Here is a 15,725-nt window from a genome sequence, read left to right as displayed (position 1 = left end):
TTCACCCTTAAGAATGAATTCTTGAAATTTAATTTCATATCATTTAACAAGTGCAGAAAATAGGTTGCTAGCTGTTATTTCCAGGCAGAGCAACTGTTTTAAACTGTTACCAAGACTATGAGGTAAACCAGTAATGATACAGACTATGAGTTGCAGTGAGCATGTGATAATGTCTTCTCAGAAAAATATGTAACAGAACAGAAAGGCTTCAGATAAGAGCAGCAGATTTAGAGACATGTAAGGTCATCTATTCTGAGAGAAAGGAAGACTGTGATTTAAAGAGGAAACAAATGAGGGATTACAACACACGCATACAATGCAGAGAAGATTCCTTTGTTCAAAGGTAACACCTGGTATATTTTCTTTCCTGTCTTCAGATCCTGTGCCAGAAATTTCTTTCTACTTTTTCCATGTGGACATTTCATGAAAGAGTTAGCTCAGTCCATTATGTGAGCTAATTCTATGCAACCTTTTTGTCCTTCTCAGCTTTAACTTTTATCTTTGGGCTATTGATAACACTTCAGATGTGTTTCTCTCTAAGGCATTAACTTTCAGCCAGTATTTTGTGATTCTCGGAGGATCTAGGTCTGATGGATCCTAAACAGTGAATAGGAATGGCAGGTTCAAAAAATACTGTGTTCTAACCTTTATCATGTTCTTAGAAAATGTCATTAGAAGATACTGCAATTTATGCAAGAAACCCTGAATGTGCTAAAGAACTGGAAAGCTGTTACTGCTCCTTGAAAGATCTTGCTTGGTGTTTCTAAATGTTTCCAAAACTCTTCTAAGTTTGTCAGGAGGAAAAGGTGACACCTGGACAGACGGGAAGACCACATATAAATGGAATAACTTGTCTTGTCACAGTAGTATTCCACCTTCAAGTGTTGTTTGCTCTTAGGAACAATGCATGTGGATTACATCAATAAAAATATTTCAAATGCTACATGCCTGATCTGTTGAGCTTGTTTTCTGGTACAACTGACTGTGAGGCAAGAAACAGGATTGGTTCAGGAAGAATGTGCTGCTGACTATCTGACTCTCCATATTATTACAGCAGATAGGTAGCAGGACACTATCTGTCCTGCTAATGGTCAAATGTATTTCTTCTTTTTTGCTGTTGTGCACATTTGCTTGACAGTAAAATGTGTCTTAGGACAGAAAACATGAACTTAGTGCTCGAATAGAGCTCTGAAATAAAAGATGTTTGTCCCAAATGATGATGATTTACAACTGCTGAGTGAAAAAGGCAGAAAACTGTCTTTTCAAGTTCTACTACCCTTTTTCAGCATTAAGAAAAAAAATCACAAAACTTTGTATGATTTCTGTTGTTGGTAACTTTGTCAGTTATCTCTAATAAAGCAGCAAGAGCCATTGACTTTATCCAGAAGAAAGTCTTGTGTCGCATGCTTAAGCACTAGCATAAGATGAATATACAGTTTGCCACCGCTTTCATTCTTGCTGTTGGAGAAATATGGTATATTGGGAGAATTACTCTTGGAACTGCTTTAATTCTTTTAGTCCAACTCATTTGAGACTATCTGTCTTGGGAATTTGGCAGTATTGAGAAGTCACCTGGGAACATGGTGGATTGGAACAGATATCAAGACATATTTTATTCCGAAAAGAGTTTACAGCTATCCTAGAAAGCTTCATGGGAAGGTAAAACCACATACAGAGTGGTAATGGCCCCAGTCTGACCTTGAACAGTTCTGAACACTAGTCTGACATCCCACTGAGAGAACAGTAGGTGGAAAAAGTCTAATCCTTTATGATTAGGGAATTCTTTCAATGCTTATTGGCCAGAGGACTGAGGACTGAAAAGAGCATTAAATGAACCATAGTTTATATGTGGTGTTAATCACTCCATCTTCTGTAGGGATCTAACGTACATAACATTAAGGAAAAGAGACGGACCTGTGACACAACCAAACGAGAAAACCTTAAGAATTTGTGGACTGGAAAGCTTAAAACCATTTCTAAGTCAATGGCTGTATGCCAATATAGTGTAAGAGGACCTGAATTAGATTTAAATGAGTTAGGTCAGGTAGCAGAAACAGTCACAGCATGAGTTCCTTGTGGGCTAATGTGCTGTCATCAGAGAAGCTTGAGGGGATGTATTGTATACATACCTAAAAGCCATTAAAATGCAGCAGTAGTCTCTCTCTTACTTGTTCATAGTCTGAAAATTGCTGTGTTGTCCCAGGATTTTTCTCTCTGCTTTATGAGTGCTCTTGCAGAGAATATGGATGGTAGCAATAGAATGTAAAAAAGCCCAGATTCAGATAGTGACTTTTGTCTAATGACATAAGTTAGACCATTAAAACAAGAGTTTTATTAATATTGTAGCTGACGTCTTTCTCTGGTTAGTAGATTACTAGTCCATGTAGCCTACATCTTCTAATAGCTAAAAATTTGCTAGGTGTCTAGTACAGCATAACAGAGATGATCTATGCAGTTTAATTTTGATAGCATTTGATTTTGTTTCTTTTCTCCTCTTTTAATGAGTCAGTCCATAATGATTTCCTGTCATATTTTTCTTAATGTAATTTGTGCAGTCATCTGAAATCGTTTTGAAGATTTATGTGGCCTGTCTTCAGTGCGAGTTGTTAATATTATCTTTTAATACCTTGCACTGTAGTTTTAATCCTTACTAATAAATTAAGCAATTATGTTAAATTGCATTAAATGTACAACATTATATCTGTTTAAAGTAACACAATTCTATAGCTGAGAAAAGAGGAATGCCATTGTGTTGCTAATGGCCCTTAGAGAAGTATTGCTACATTCCTGTATGCATTGCCTACCGGTAGTCATTAAACAGAATTAACTGATAGTAAATAGATTTTTATGCAAAATAAAGTAGCAGGTATTTTGAATTGTGACATCTGGTTCACAGTTAGAAGGGAGTAATTGTTTATTTCTTGTTCCAGACCAATCTAATTAAAAGAAATCTGCCTCAAAATGAAGCTTAGCTATCATTTTGGAAAGTTAATTCTCCTTCACATTGCTGGAATTTTTCTAATCTTTTCGGTACACATTCATAATAAATATTGTGCCGTGTCTAGCATTGCATTCTGATTGCACAGTAAACCTGACATTAGCATTGCATCTAGTGTGCTGTGTGCTCATTTAATAATTGGCAGGCACTGTGGCACTGGCAGAAAGAACAGAATGATCTTTGAGAATGTCAGTTACCTTAGTTCTTCTAGTATGATGTGATTTGTTCTCTTACACCAAAGGTCATGTGCTGCCTTAATGGTGGTGAGGATTAGGGACTGTTTTCTGTAACCTCCTTGAAATCGTGTTAAGCTCCACAATTGTTTGGTAATTGTATGTGCCACGTTCTAATTGCATTTTAAACTCTGCTTTTCATACAAGCAGCATGCAGTGTTTCAGAATTCTTAAATACTACCTTGATCCTGTGGGAAGATCAAATCAAATTTTAAAAAGAAAATAAATCTATTTTGTTCAGATTCAGAATTCAGAGACGCGAAAGAGTTTCTGGTGATGAAAAACAGCGCATGTGTTTCAGATTAGTGTGGTTCTGTTCTTGGCCAAGAATATGGTCGTGCCAATGGGACACTTTATTTTGCCTCCTATTTTCCTCAGATGGGGGAGGGAAAAGATGGAGAAGAGCTTAAAGGGTGGAGATTGGGGTACTGTGGGAAAAGGAATGGCAGGGACATCATGAGGACACTACAGCCTCAGGTGAAAGGTGGGTTTGAACTTTTTCTACAAAGTTTAGTTCCACCAAGTAGAAGTATGTTCTTGACTTCCAGCAGTGTCATGGAATGATACACTGTTCTATTCAGTCTGTTTTATGCTACTGTGATGTACATTTTATGCAACTATCATAACACATCCCCATAAAGGACAATTTTCTTACTGGAAAATTCAGTTTGCTAACATTCATCAGTGTCCCGTACAGGCCTCAGTAGGTATGTTTATGTCAGCATTCTGTAATAGCTCCAACAGGCACCTCAGTCATTTGTCTAAAATGCTGTCTTTTAGGTTTCTCAGTGCAGATGCTGTTTCACTGGGCTTTGTTTAATTTATTTTTTTATTTTGACTTCAGTCATACAGTTCTGGTTGGGCAGTTGTTTCTAATGACTGCTGAAATTGGTGCTTCTGCTTTAAACTATTGTGATATCTCTCTGCACTTTACCTGCAACAGTCTGCTTTTGGGTGACTCAGTGAAATGCAGTACACTTCTGGTTGTTTTTAGCATTATTGTTCTTAGGTCTTTGGCGTAGTGTGGACAAGATAAAATTGACTGTCTTTTTCTTAGGGTACTCAGCTGTAAGGTGCCCAACTCAGCAGCGCTGCATTGTCCTTCAAATGAGTTCTGAGAAGGACAGAGGGGCCTGTACCTCTCTGTGAGCTGTCAGCTCTAGGCAGTGTTATTGATCTGTACTGGTATGTCATAAAAGTTATGCCACAGATTGAAAAATCGTATGCTTCTCCTGCCATGTGTAAATCTTTTGAATTTTTCTTTAACTTCCTTCTAGATCATTTCAAATCCTGACATTCCCAGATCCATCATTTCTAAATGGCATCCTGCTAGCACAATGAATGACTGTTGTTGTAAATGGCTGTGTGGTTGCTGAAAATGTCATTATACATCCACATTTTGACCTAATTTTATACTCTCTAGCATCTTTTCCTTTAGTTAAGGCCAGTTGTGCCGTTGTCAGGTTACACAGGAAAGATGCTTGGAACAATCCAGATTGAAGATTTGGCCATGCACAAAGTATGACTTGCACAGCAGAGAATGTGCCCCAAGGCTAACATCTGACATCTAACTATTCCAGATTTGAGTATAGGAAGCCTTTGGAGTTTGTTTGGTTTGGTATGGTCTCGTATATTTCAGTAATAATAATAATGCTCACAGATTTCAGATGTTTTCTAAGAATTCTTCCATGATTGTTTCTGATGATACTGTAACTTAGAATTATAAGCAATGTTTTGTACACAATCCTCTCTGTAAAGTTTTTGCATTATTTTCTGCTTCAGAAATAGAAGCCAACTTGATTTTCTTTCAAACCATTTGTTGTCTAATCCCTTTCAAGTTTACTTTTTTTTTTTTTTTTTTGTATGTTTGTCAGGATGCTACAATTTTCACACAGTTGTAGAAGTTTGTTGGTTTCAAAAGAATCTCTCTAAACGTAGCTGCTTTTAGAGGTACCCCAGCTTGCTGAGGGCCAGTCTTGAGCTGCATTATCATTGCTTTCCAGCGCTGGTTCTGCTGTGACATTGAAAGTTCCAAACTGCTGCTCTGAAGCTCTTAAAAACCTGTCTTTTTACACTTCTGTACAGCTGTAGCACTTAAAAATAAACAAACAAATAAAATAAGTGAAAACTTCTAGAAAACTACTGGTCTGGAGTTTTGCGGGAGAGTATAATGTGAAATTAATGGAAAAGCAATTTTGAAGGAGAAACCATATTTACTCACAGCCATACCATTTCACTTCTGTAAAGCCTAAAAAGATTGTGGGAAGCAATCTGTTCAATTCTCTATTTTGTCGTGTTTTAGGCAAAGGAGTAATTGCTCCTAAAATGAAGCTTTACAGCGTGTATATAATCTCTCAGATACACTGTGGTGTGCTCTTTCATAAAATTTTATATTTTGCATGATTTTCAAGTAGATATCATGTTTCTATAATTTCTCACAAATTTCAGCTGAATAAGCAACATCATTTTCATGTGATTGAATTCTGATAATCTATTCAAGATTTATTCTACATACATATTCCACATAATTTGTATACATTAAGTAAGTAAGTATCACTGCTTGTCTGTCCTATCTAATTTTCATGAAATCACAATACCCTAACTTGCCTCTCAAGGCTTCCTGTTAAAATTCTGCCATTGATTGTATTCTCTGAAAGCTGAGAGGAGGTTATGGGTTTTGTTGACATAATTCTAGTGGAAAGCTGGTGTTTTATGCAGATACTAGTGTTGCTGAAAAAACATGTTTTGTGCCTTATCTAAGGGAAATACCCATTTTCAGCAGCTAGTTTTTGGAAATGTTTTATTTAAACGAAATGTATATTGTATTAATTTATTTGAAATATAAATGTTTTCCTAAAGATTTTTTCTGTACAACAAAATGCAAGATTTATGCCAAAACAAGAGGAATAAAAAGTAGATAAATAAAATGCTTTGTCCTAAACCAAAGACAAAGGTTGATTAAGATAACAGTGTCTTGAACAGTCATTCAATATTCAGCCTCTGTCCATGGAAGAGGAAGAATAACTGCTGAATTGGAAGGAAGCCTATCGTCTTTGGCATTCCTTTAGCATATCCTTTTTTTTTATTTATGAAAAGAATACAGAGACTTTGATTCATTGGATAAAAGTGAAAGCAGATGTCATTTTCTTCTTAAAAATCTTAGGCTTGTGTCCCAACCAGCTTTGTGCTTTTCTTCATATAGGACAATGTCTAGAATCACTCTTCTTGCTATTTGGTAGGTTTTTTATCTTGTTTTTCGTGGTTTTCCTATTCTGTTTTGCTGCAGCTAGATACAAGTTTTGAATAGGTATTGTGCTTTCAGTTAGTCTGAAAACTCCTATTTTATTTTTTTTTTCTGTTCAGACTTTGTGATTGGGAACCTGGAGTGGTTCTCTTTGGCTTTGGAGGAAGCTGACTCACTATAGCTGATGAAGTTTGTTCTGCATAGACAGCAATTGTTTGGTGGCTTCCTGAGCTGAAAATAATCTTTACTTTCCCGCAGAAAGGGAGGGGATTTTTTTTTCTCTGAAGTAACATGGTGTTGGTAGTGTGTAGGGCAGTAAAGAAGACGGGAAAAGAGGCAGGGGAACACAAGAGTGGTTATGCTGTCGGACCAGAGGCCAAATATTCTGCTTCTGACAGCCATTAAAGTAGAGGTTTAGGGAAGGGTCTGAAGATCTTTACAGCAATATTTCCCCAGTATCCAACAATCTGGACTATCTAAGGTGGAGTTTGTCTGTTTGTACATGCATTTGTATACATAACCTTTCACGCCATGCAAACTTCCAGCATTCGCAGTGTGCTGTGGCAAGCAATTTAAATACACGTTGTGGGTTTAAACTACTACTTTGATTTCTTGTCAGACCAGCCATCTGTCACTTGCTAGTTTTATTTAATGCTTTTCATCCCTCATATTGGAAGAGGTGATTTTTTTAGTAAGTCAAGCTGAATGAGAGGCAAGTGTATCATGCTTGTAGAAAAACAAAAAAGCCCTGCGAGATGAAAAGCATGTTCAAAAGACTTCTTTTCAAAATGAATGAATTACGATAAAGTACTAATGAGCATATATCTGACATTACTCTCAGAATTGCGTTTGTTAGAACCACTAAAGCAAAGTGACTTTTATTTTCAGTACTTTTGTGCATTCTCCAAAGATATATGCATTTGTGTTAACAAAAATTATGAAACCAATACAGAATCAGAGACTGGCTGAGGTGGGCAGGGCCCTCTGGAGGCCATCTGCTCCAACCCCTGCTCAAGCAGAGCCACCCAGAGCAGGCTGCCCAGGACCATGTCCAGGTGACTTTTGAAGGTCTTGGAAGAGGGAGACCCCACGGCCTCTCTGGGCAGCCTGTGCCAGGGCTCTGTCACCCACACAGCACAGAAGTGCTGCCTGAGTCTCAGAGGGAACCTCCTGTGTTAGCAACAGCACAGTGGTTGCCTGGGTTATTCATACACTTGGTAAATGAAAGAAACGTATGTTAGAGTATGAAGTGATGTTGTGCATGCATTCTCTCTCACATTTTTGCTAAAACAAACCTGTCATCTTTAAGGCTGACCTAGGGAATTGAGTGGAAACTTAATAGACAATTGAGGCCATGAATGTGGTTCTGCCTGGGAAGACAGAAGGGACAGTCCATTCAAATATCAGCTGTAATCAAAGCACAGTAGGGTTTTTGGACAGGAAAAACTTCCTTCCCATTGTTGAGAACATTTGAAGAAAGAATATGAGAGCCCTCTCCTGTCCTACTTCTTCCTTTCCTCATGAGCACTACCTAATAAATGGGGAAACTGATGGGATGACAGCTTATATGCTTCCTGATCTTTAGGTTACTTTTTTTGTTATGTTCTTCTAACTTGATACATGGCTTTACCTTCTAATTGTAAAATCTGGATGCTCATGTACTGAGGCCTCTGTCTTTTCTTGGTTTCCACTTGTAGTTAGTACCTCATTCATAATAATCATCATCCATTGACTCCCTGAAAGCTAATCAGAACATAAGCAGAGAAAGAAAAACAAATCCCAAATAGGAGCTTAAAGGTGGGGTATCAGGTAAGGCAAAACAAAATGTGTTACAGTCTGTTATCTCAGATTTTTATGATTTTGATGGAAGTTGAAAGTCAACATAAATTGTGTTAAGGCTCCTTTTTGGAGAGAAGCGTATGTCTGAACATCTGAAGAAGACAGAAGAACTTATTATGTTTTATAGATGAATTGATAGGCCTATTTTCTCCCCTTTCCCTTTATTTTTTATTTTCTACTTTTAGTCACAGTGCTTTTTCCTAAGAGTTTACAGGTATAGAGGCATTTTTTTTTCTCTTCATCCAGGAAAAAAAAAAAAAAGAAAAAAGAAAACCTGCATACTTTATTGCTGGTATGTTTAATTTCTTACAATCTGTTGCAGAAATCATAATACTAGATAAGAATAATATTGCTTAAGAAGGCCTGGGTATTTCTTGAAATTCAGTTTTCAAGGACTAGTACCAGTGACCCTGGTAAATGATGCATGGAAGAGGCACGATGTTTCTGGGATAAACATCTTCCCCTTGGGTGATAGAATTTAAAGGGCTTGTTCCCTTTGCTATCAGAAGTGTTTTCCATGGTATGCCAAATTACCATTTCTGGACAGACAATTTTCAGAGGATCCTTACAGCTGCTTCTCAGACATCTCACAAAAAAGCCCAGGGTGAGTCTGGCTGGGACGTGCAAGACGATGTTGACAGAATGTTGCTCAGAACTGTAGTCACAGCACGCACTGTAGCAGCAGATTCATTTGTTCTGAGAGTTTAACTGACATTCTCCCCTCTTCAGTTGAACTTTCACAAACATTAGTTATTCCTTGAGCCTTTCTGCAGGCAAGTTTTGTCTTAATCTGTAAGTGGAATGTTTGAATCTCACTGAGCTACTTGAGGAGAAAGTGATAGCATCCATAAAGACATGAAAAACTAGAATTTCAGATCCCATTGAACAAAAGATCAAAAAATGCTTTGAAAAGACTTTATTTATTATTATTTTTTAACTATAAATTTAAATAGGGAATTGTAGGGTGCATGAATTTTGCTTTAAATACTAAAAGAGTGTGTAAATCAGTTTGAACTTCCTTGGCAGGTGAATATTGATGTGGGTAATGGAGATTATGATTACTGGGAGTGATGTTAGGGAACTATGCATTTCAAAAACACACAACAAAAAGCAATTAAAGAGAAATGCTAATCAGCTAAAGACTGTATCCTGAGGCATGGCAATTTGTAAGGTAATTACCTTTTAACAAGAGACAATGGTATTAAATTCAGAACAAAAAGATTTCCTGTAAAGTCTTTCATGTGTGCCTGCCTTTAATACTTCAGAGATGCTTATCAGCATGTTATTTAAACACTAAACAGCAATTAGGGATACCCTCAGTTACCCTACTGTGTGCTTTCTTATATGATGGGTGCTGTTGTTTTTGTGCCAACTAAAGAGGGGAAGAATCACCTCCCTTTCCCTGCTGTCCATGCTGCTTTTGATGCAGCCCAGGATACGTTTAGCTTTCTGGGCTGCAAACACTCATTGCTGGCTCATGTTGAGCTTCTTGTCAACCAACACCCCCAGGTCCTTCTCATTCTCCTCTCAGCCTGTATTACCCAGCTTGTATTTGTGCTTGGGATTGCTCCAGCTCAGATGCAGTATGCAAATGCATGAGCTAGTTGTGGCCCAAAGCAGGGAGCACGTGGCCAGCAATGTAGTAGGCTGCTGGACCTCCCTGCTCCAGGGCACCACTGGGCTCCTGCTCACTTGTATTGCTCCTTGGAGCAGTCTCTGTGTGACCTGGAAAGAGTGGCATGGGCTGTTTTACTAATAGCATGAGATTCCTTATATAAATGCATGAATGCTGATTAGCAGATCATTTAATGCAGCCAGGAGATCCACACAGTCCTTTGTTTCTATCTTATGTAAAGCTCAGTCTTATATAATTAATAATTTTTAAGTTACTTTACTTTGAAAAAAAAAAATGGATTGAGAAATCAGAACAAAAAAGTAATTTCAAAAGTTAAATTAAAAAAAAAATGAAGTGTTTGCAAAATACGTTTTATTGTTAATAAACATATTTCCAAATACCTCATGAGGAAAAATCAGCAAGGACTGATCCCATCAAAAAAAAAAAAAAAGTGTCCAAAACCCACAGTGCATACCAATCTGATCTGTAAAAAGTATGTTTATTTTTTTCTTTAAATTCTTTCTGAAAAAAATGGAGTTCATGTAAGACTTAATTAAAATTGGTATAAATATATATTGAAATTAGAGTCTATATAGAAGGTTTGCTTTATGAACATACCTCTGAACTTTCTGGATGGACTAGCTTAGTGCAAGGGTATGTATGGACGTGCACAAGTGCATATTCTGCTTCTCACTTATACACATTGGTAAGCAAGAAGAATAGGTTTGTTATCTAACTAACCATTGGTAGCAGTAAAGATATTCCTCTACTAATTCTGTGGCATAGATTTACATTGGTAGTAATTGCATCAATTAGCGCTACACAAAAACATCTGGGAAAAGAACTGGAGACATGTTTTGTTCAGATTATTAAATGGGTTGGAAAGGTTAATAAGCCTTGAGCCAGCAAATGTTCTAGACTGATATTTTTCTCCTGGTATTATAAAACTATTTTGAAGTGCCTTTGTCCCCTGAAAAGCAATTACCTCAATAAATGCTTCCTCCGTGCCATCAGACTTACCCTTTCTGTGCGGCTAAACCCATTTTATTTTAGTGCAGTAGTATTTGCAGATGAAAGGTAATTAGCTAGCTTGCGGTTTCTATTATCCATAATCAATTAGATAGTTTACTAAGTCGCAATTAGTTGCACTTTTTGAGACCCAATGAAAGTAACAGTTGCTTAACTGCTTGGAAGAGCCTGAGGTTATAGGGATAAGTGAAGTGACATAATTTCCTTTCTAAAACCTTTTCTATTGATTACTCATGTGAAAGGAGGATCTGAGTGAATTTGTAAGGCCAATGCTTACAAATCAAACAAAGGTTTTTCCTTGTACTTCTAATACCCAAGTTACAGCAGCTAGAAGCATAGAACTTCAAATTATGTTTCTGCATAGTCATTTTTCTCATCAGAATCATAGTTTACCATTGTATGTTGTTTCTTTTTCTATAATATTTAATGAGGGACTAACACAAATTAATAATCTGTGAATACACTGTTATTGAGGGAAAGAAAATGTATTTTCAGAGTGCTAGCCAAATGGTGATGACATGATGGTGCACAACAGAAGGAAAGAACCCTTTAAACCATGCAAGTTACAGTGTCAAGTTATAAAAAGGATTTTCCTAATTGTACAGTTGGGTTTAATTGGACTTCACAAATACTTAATATTCTGCTTTTAATTTTTTTTGTTATCTGTTGTGATAAGAATGTCAGTTTTGAATGGGGGTGGCTTTTGGACTGTGGTTTTTTTCTTACCAAGTTATAGAGAGACGTAACTGGAACTTGCAAGGCTAGGGATAATATTTTCATCAATTATCCTAATTTTTATGATGTCTGGAAAACACAGCAAAATGACTTTGCCCCATCAAGGCTTTGCAATCAGATGGCTGTAGTGTCTTAGTGTTGTCCTTGACATAGGAGGTCAATACCTGAAAGACATTACGCTGGGGAGCCTCAAACACAGATTTTAGGTTTAAGAGAAACACAAAGTAAACATTCCCCTGAACCACCATCTACTGAAGGGGCCTTACCAGGAGAAGGCAAAATGCTGTCTTTTTATTAGATTCTAGTGGGATCAAGAATCGCTTGCCTCATCTATAAAAGCAATTGTTACGTAATAAATGTTATACACTGGAAAATCTAGCAGTATATGGTTTAGGGTGGTAAAATGATTTCAGACTGATTTCATAGACCTACGTCAAAGCCTAGACCTTAGCTTTGTACTCTAGGCCTAAATAGTTGTTTAGGTTTGCTAGAGCTATTGGTCCATTTTCTATGATTAACCTCTGAGTTCTGATCAACCAGCTACCATAATTGCAGTCTTTTTCAGAACAAGGTCATCTAATGTTATTGATAGATTTTACTGTTAAGCAGGACGTAGAATTTCATTCCAAAAAGATAATTCCCCAAGGTTTAAGGTTTTATCATATCAGTTATTCCGCATGTACAGCAGAGATTATAAAATATCAGATTGAAACTGTGGTTTCCAAATACAGGACAGTTGCATTTACATCAGATAGCACTGATGTTTATAATAAATTCTAAGCTTGGTCAGCAAGCTTATTTGACAAACTGGCACTTCCCCTTTGTAATTGGGTGAGATATGGATAGTGATTTGGACGTTTTCTACTGAGAGTAAGAACCCTGACTTTTTATTTGCTTTCTAGAAGCATCATTTGCATAGATGACAACTGAGAGAATTTTTACGCTTTTCATTTCTCAGAAAATGAAAATCCACCAACTTTAATTATATGCCTAAAACAAAGCTGTTGCTGTTGATTTGTAGATCATTATTATATGTCACCGCATGTGAATAATTAGGTAGAGAAAACCTTCTTTGACTCCAGGACAGGAGGTTGTGCTGACCTTCGATATGGCAGTTTGATTGAGTTAGTTGTTTGGCTGTTACCACATAGAGGAAAACATTTCTTAGAAGTAATTGTGTCTGAATATGTAACCATTCTAATTATATAAATACTACGTATTACTGCAAATTTTAACATTATTCTTTAAACTGTCATCTGAGATGCTGGGCTTTTGAAACGTTTTCACACTGTGCTTATGCATTGATTTTCCTTTATTCCCAGATCCATGAAATATATGACATTACTCAGTATGAAAATATTTTTTCTTTGTTCATGATTCTGGAACAACTTCTTCAATATCAGACAGAAAAAAGTAATATTTCAAGCTTGGACTATGATGGAGAAGAAAAAATCAAATTTCTGAAGAACCTTGATCAAATTATTCTTCACCTTTCAGATGAATTCCCTTTGTTTTCTTTATATTTATGGAGAGTGAGTGTTCTTTTGAACTCAGCTCAAATACAAATTGATTAAAACAACCAACCTACTTCTTAACAGTGCCTTTGTTGTGGGACTGCATTGGAAAATGTTTGAGCCAGACAGGAAAATTGTAGTTATTGGAAAACATTTACTTTAAACTGCAGCAGTTTCGGAGATAATACAATTTATTTCCACTTTTAAATATACAAGAAATGTAATAATCCAGATGCTGTTTTGAATAAAAGCTATTTATTGTAATGGAAAACAATATGTTGGTGTTTGCATACACAGTGAAAATGGTACCAAAGAAAAATGTTTCAGGTGATGCTCAATATGCACTATGAACTTTAAAGCCAAGAAATAATGGGTGTGTAGACCTAGGCTTCCACATTAGGAAACAAAGAGTTCTGTAGCTTCTGTGTGCATGGGAGACATTCGATGGTTGGGCATATTGATAATACGAAATAAAAGACTGAACATCTGGAAAAAAAAAATGGCAATGACATGCTCAGTATGATGGAGCAAAGATTGCTGTCTGATAATGGAATCAGAAAAAAAAAATGTTTATTTTTAAACTTGGTAACTTATAAATACCTATTCTTCCAGGACAGTCTTAGTTTCTGATTTAATCAAAATAATTATTATCTGAGCAAAATAAAATCTGATGCTTAGTTTTACAACTTTCTTACTCTCATTGTATATTGCTTGGCTTTCCTCTGTGTGTGTAAACAGTAGGCCAGATTTACTCTGAGTTGACTAATGATTTCAAAGATTGTCTGATTAAATTTAACTCCTTTTATGATCGATTTAAATCTTTCTGTTCAAAATTAGTGAACATTGATAAAATCTCATTTGTATGGTTACTTGTTTATTGTCCTTTTTTACATTTCATTTTTGTGCAATACAATTGTATTCATAGTAATAATTAACATCACATGTTAATAGAAACATAAAAGGCCTGTAAAATGAGTTCAACAATAGCTTAACTGATCCAGAGAAGATTTAATAAATTGGGGGTGGAGGTGGTGGTAATTTTTATAATGACAGCATTTTTTCTAGTAGATAGACAGCATTTGAGTTTCATTATGTCTCCTTGTAGTGTATAGTCACCAAAAATCTAAAACATTTTTAGCATTTATCCTTATCCTTCCCCTTTTTAAAGACCAATTTTTATGTCCAAAAATTATCTGAAACATGGCATTTTCAGTACTGTAAATAATTTATCTTGTTAACTTGGATGCACTTGAGATAATAAACCTATTTTTTCTACATAGGTAAAAGATTTTTTTTTTGTATTTGCAAATCCAGTTATTTTGATGTTGAATTGGCTCGTGAAAGATATTCGTATAATTGTTTATATACTGTACAACATTGTTATGTTTTTTAAACTTAGTATTTGGTATGTCATAGTGTAACATTTGTTTAATCCTTTCTTTTAGCAAACTTTCTTTCAACAGAAGTCTATTTTATTTGCAAAGCAAGTGTTCCAGAATATTCACATTAGAAAATTAGAAAATCATATAAGTTTAGCCAAATTAAAGAAAATAAAGGTAAGTAAATAAGGACATATGTTTGGCAGCCACTCAGGAACTACTGTGCTTTTTTTTTTTTTTTTTTTTTTCAACTGTTCTATTAATTCTTGTTTGGTCAAGGTAAAGGATCAGTTCTTCCACATCCTTACATCATTCCTGTAACAGCACTGAAAGCATGTTTACAACAAGATCAAGGAAAGGGGAATAAGCAAAAGGGAACTGGTATACAATTGATGTAATAATTTAAGCAATATTCAGTCATTTTAGCATTAAAAAAAAAAAAAAAAAAAAAAAAGAAACTTCAAAAGTGTTTTGCAAAGAAATGATATCACAGGAGGATACTGGAATCTGAAAAACAGCAAAATGAGTTTTGTTTCAAGACTCCTGTTCTGAAAGAGAATGGTTTCAAAAACAGGTTGCACACCACTGCATATTTCCTGATCTGTTGCTGGTCAATTAATATTTTTTTGATTGATGTCTTTGTTTTCTTCCTTGCATATTGTACCATTTTCTCACCAGCAAACTCTCAAGGCCACTGAAAGAGCAATGGTTGTTTGGAGAAATATACGCATCCTTCATCAGTTCTGAAAAAACTGCTGAATCGAGACATGGCTTATAAAATCTGACAAGAATGTGGATATTTGGTTTGCAGTTTTGAAAATGCTGGGGCAGGATGAGAGTCCCCCTTGTAATACCATTGTAGCAGTTTAGACAATTACTAGCAAAAGTACTATTAACTGCTCTCTGGAGCTCAGTCTTCTGTTTCAGTGCAAAATTAAATAGTGTGGTTAATCCATGTTAGCAAGCCCTGTTTTAGCTGTGGTGGGAGCAACAGCCTCTGCAACCAGGATAGTTATTAGTTTGTCGTCTTGTGTTTCTTGAAGAGATTTTTCACCAAGATGGGACTTCCCTCAAGATGAAGATGCACAGATGTAGATGTTTCGATGTCTCCATGATGTTGAGATGTCTAATTAAGAAAA

The 15,725-nt window shown here is 36.0% G+C and overlaps 1 protein-coding gene across 1 annotated transcript in view; it reads left to right on the top strand.

Annotated features, from left to right (window-relative positions):
* Positions 1–13,267, top strand: part of MEI4 (meiotic double-stranded break formation protein 4) — a gene marked incomplete at both ends in the record, with an annotated part of 110,163 nt that extends 96,896 nt beyond the window's left edge. The window contains one exon of the mRNA XM_082756184.1: positions 13,016–13,267. Coding sequence (XP_082612310.1) covers positions 13,016–13,267 — 252 coding nt within the window. The remainder of the gene's footprint in view (positions 1–13,015) is intronic.
* Between the last annotated feature and the right edge of the window lie 2,458 nt (positions 13,268–15,725).

The sequence above is a fragment of the Aythya marila genome (assembly GCF_965140915.1).
Source record: "Aythya marila genome assembly, chromosome: 3".
Classification (NCBI taxonomy): domain Eukaryota; kingdom Metazoa; phylum Chordata; class Aves; order Anseriformes; family Anatidae; genus Aythya; species Aythya marila.
Note: the sequence above shows the minus strand (reverse complement) of the source record. Positions and strands in the feature narration are given on the sequence as shown.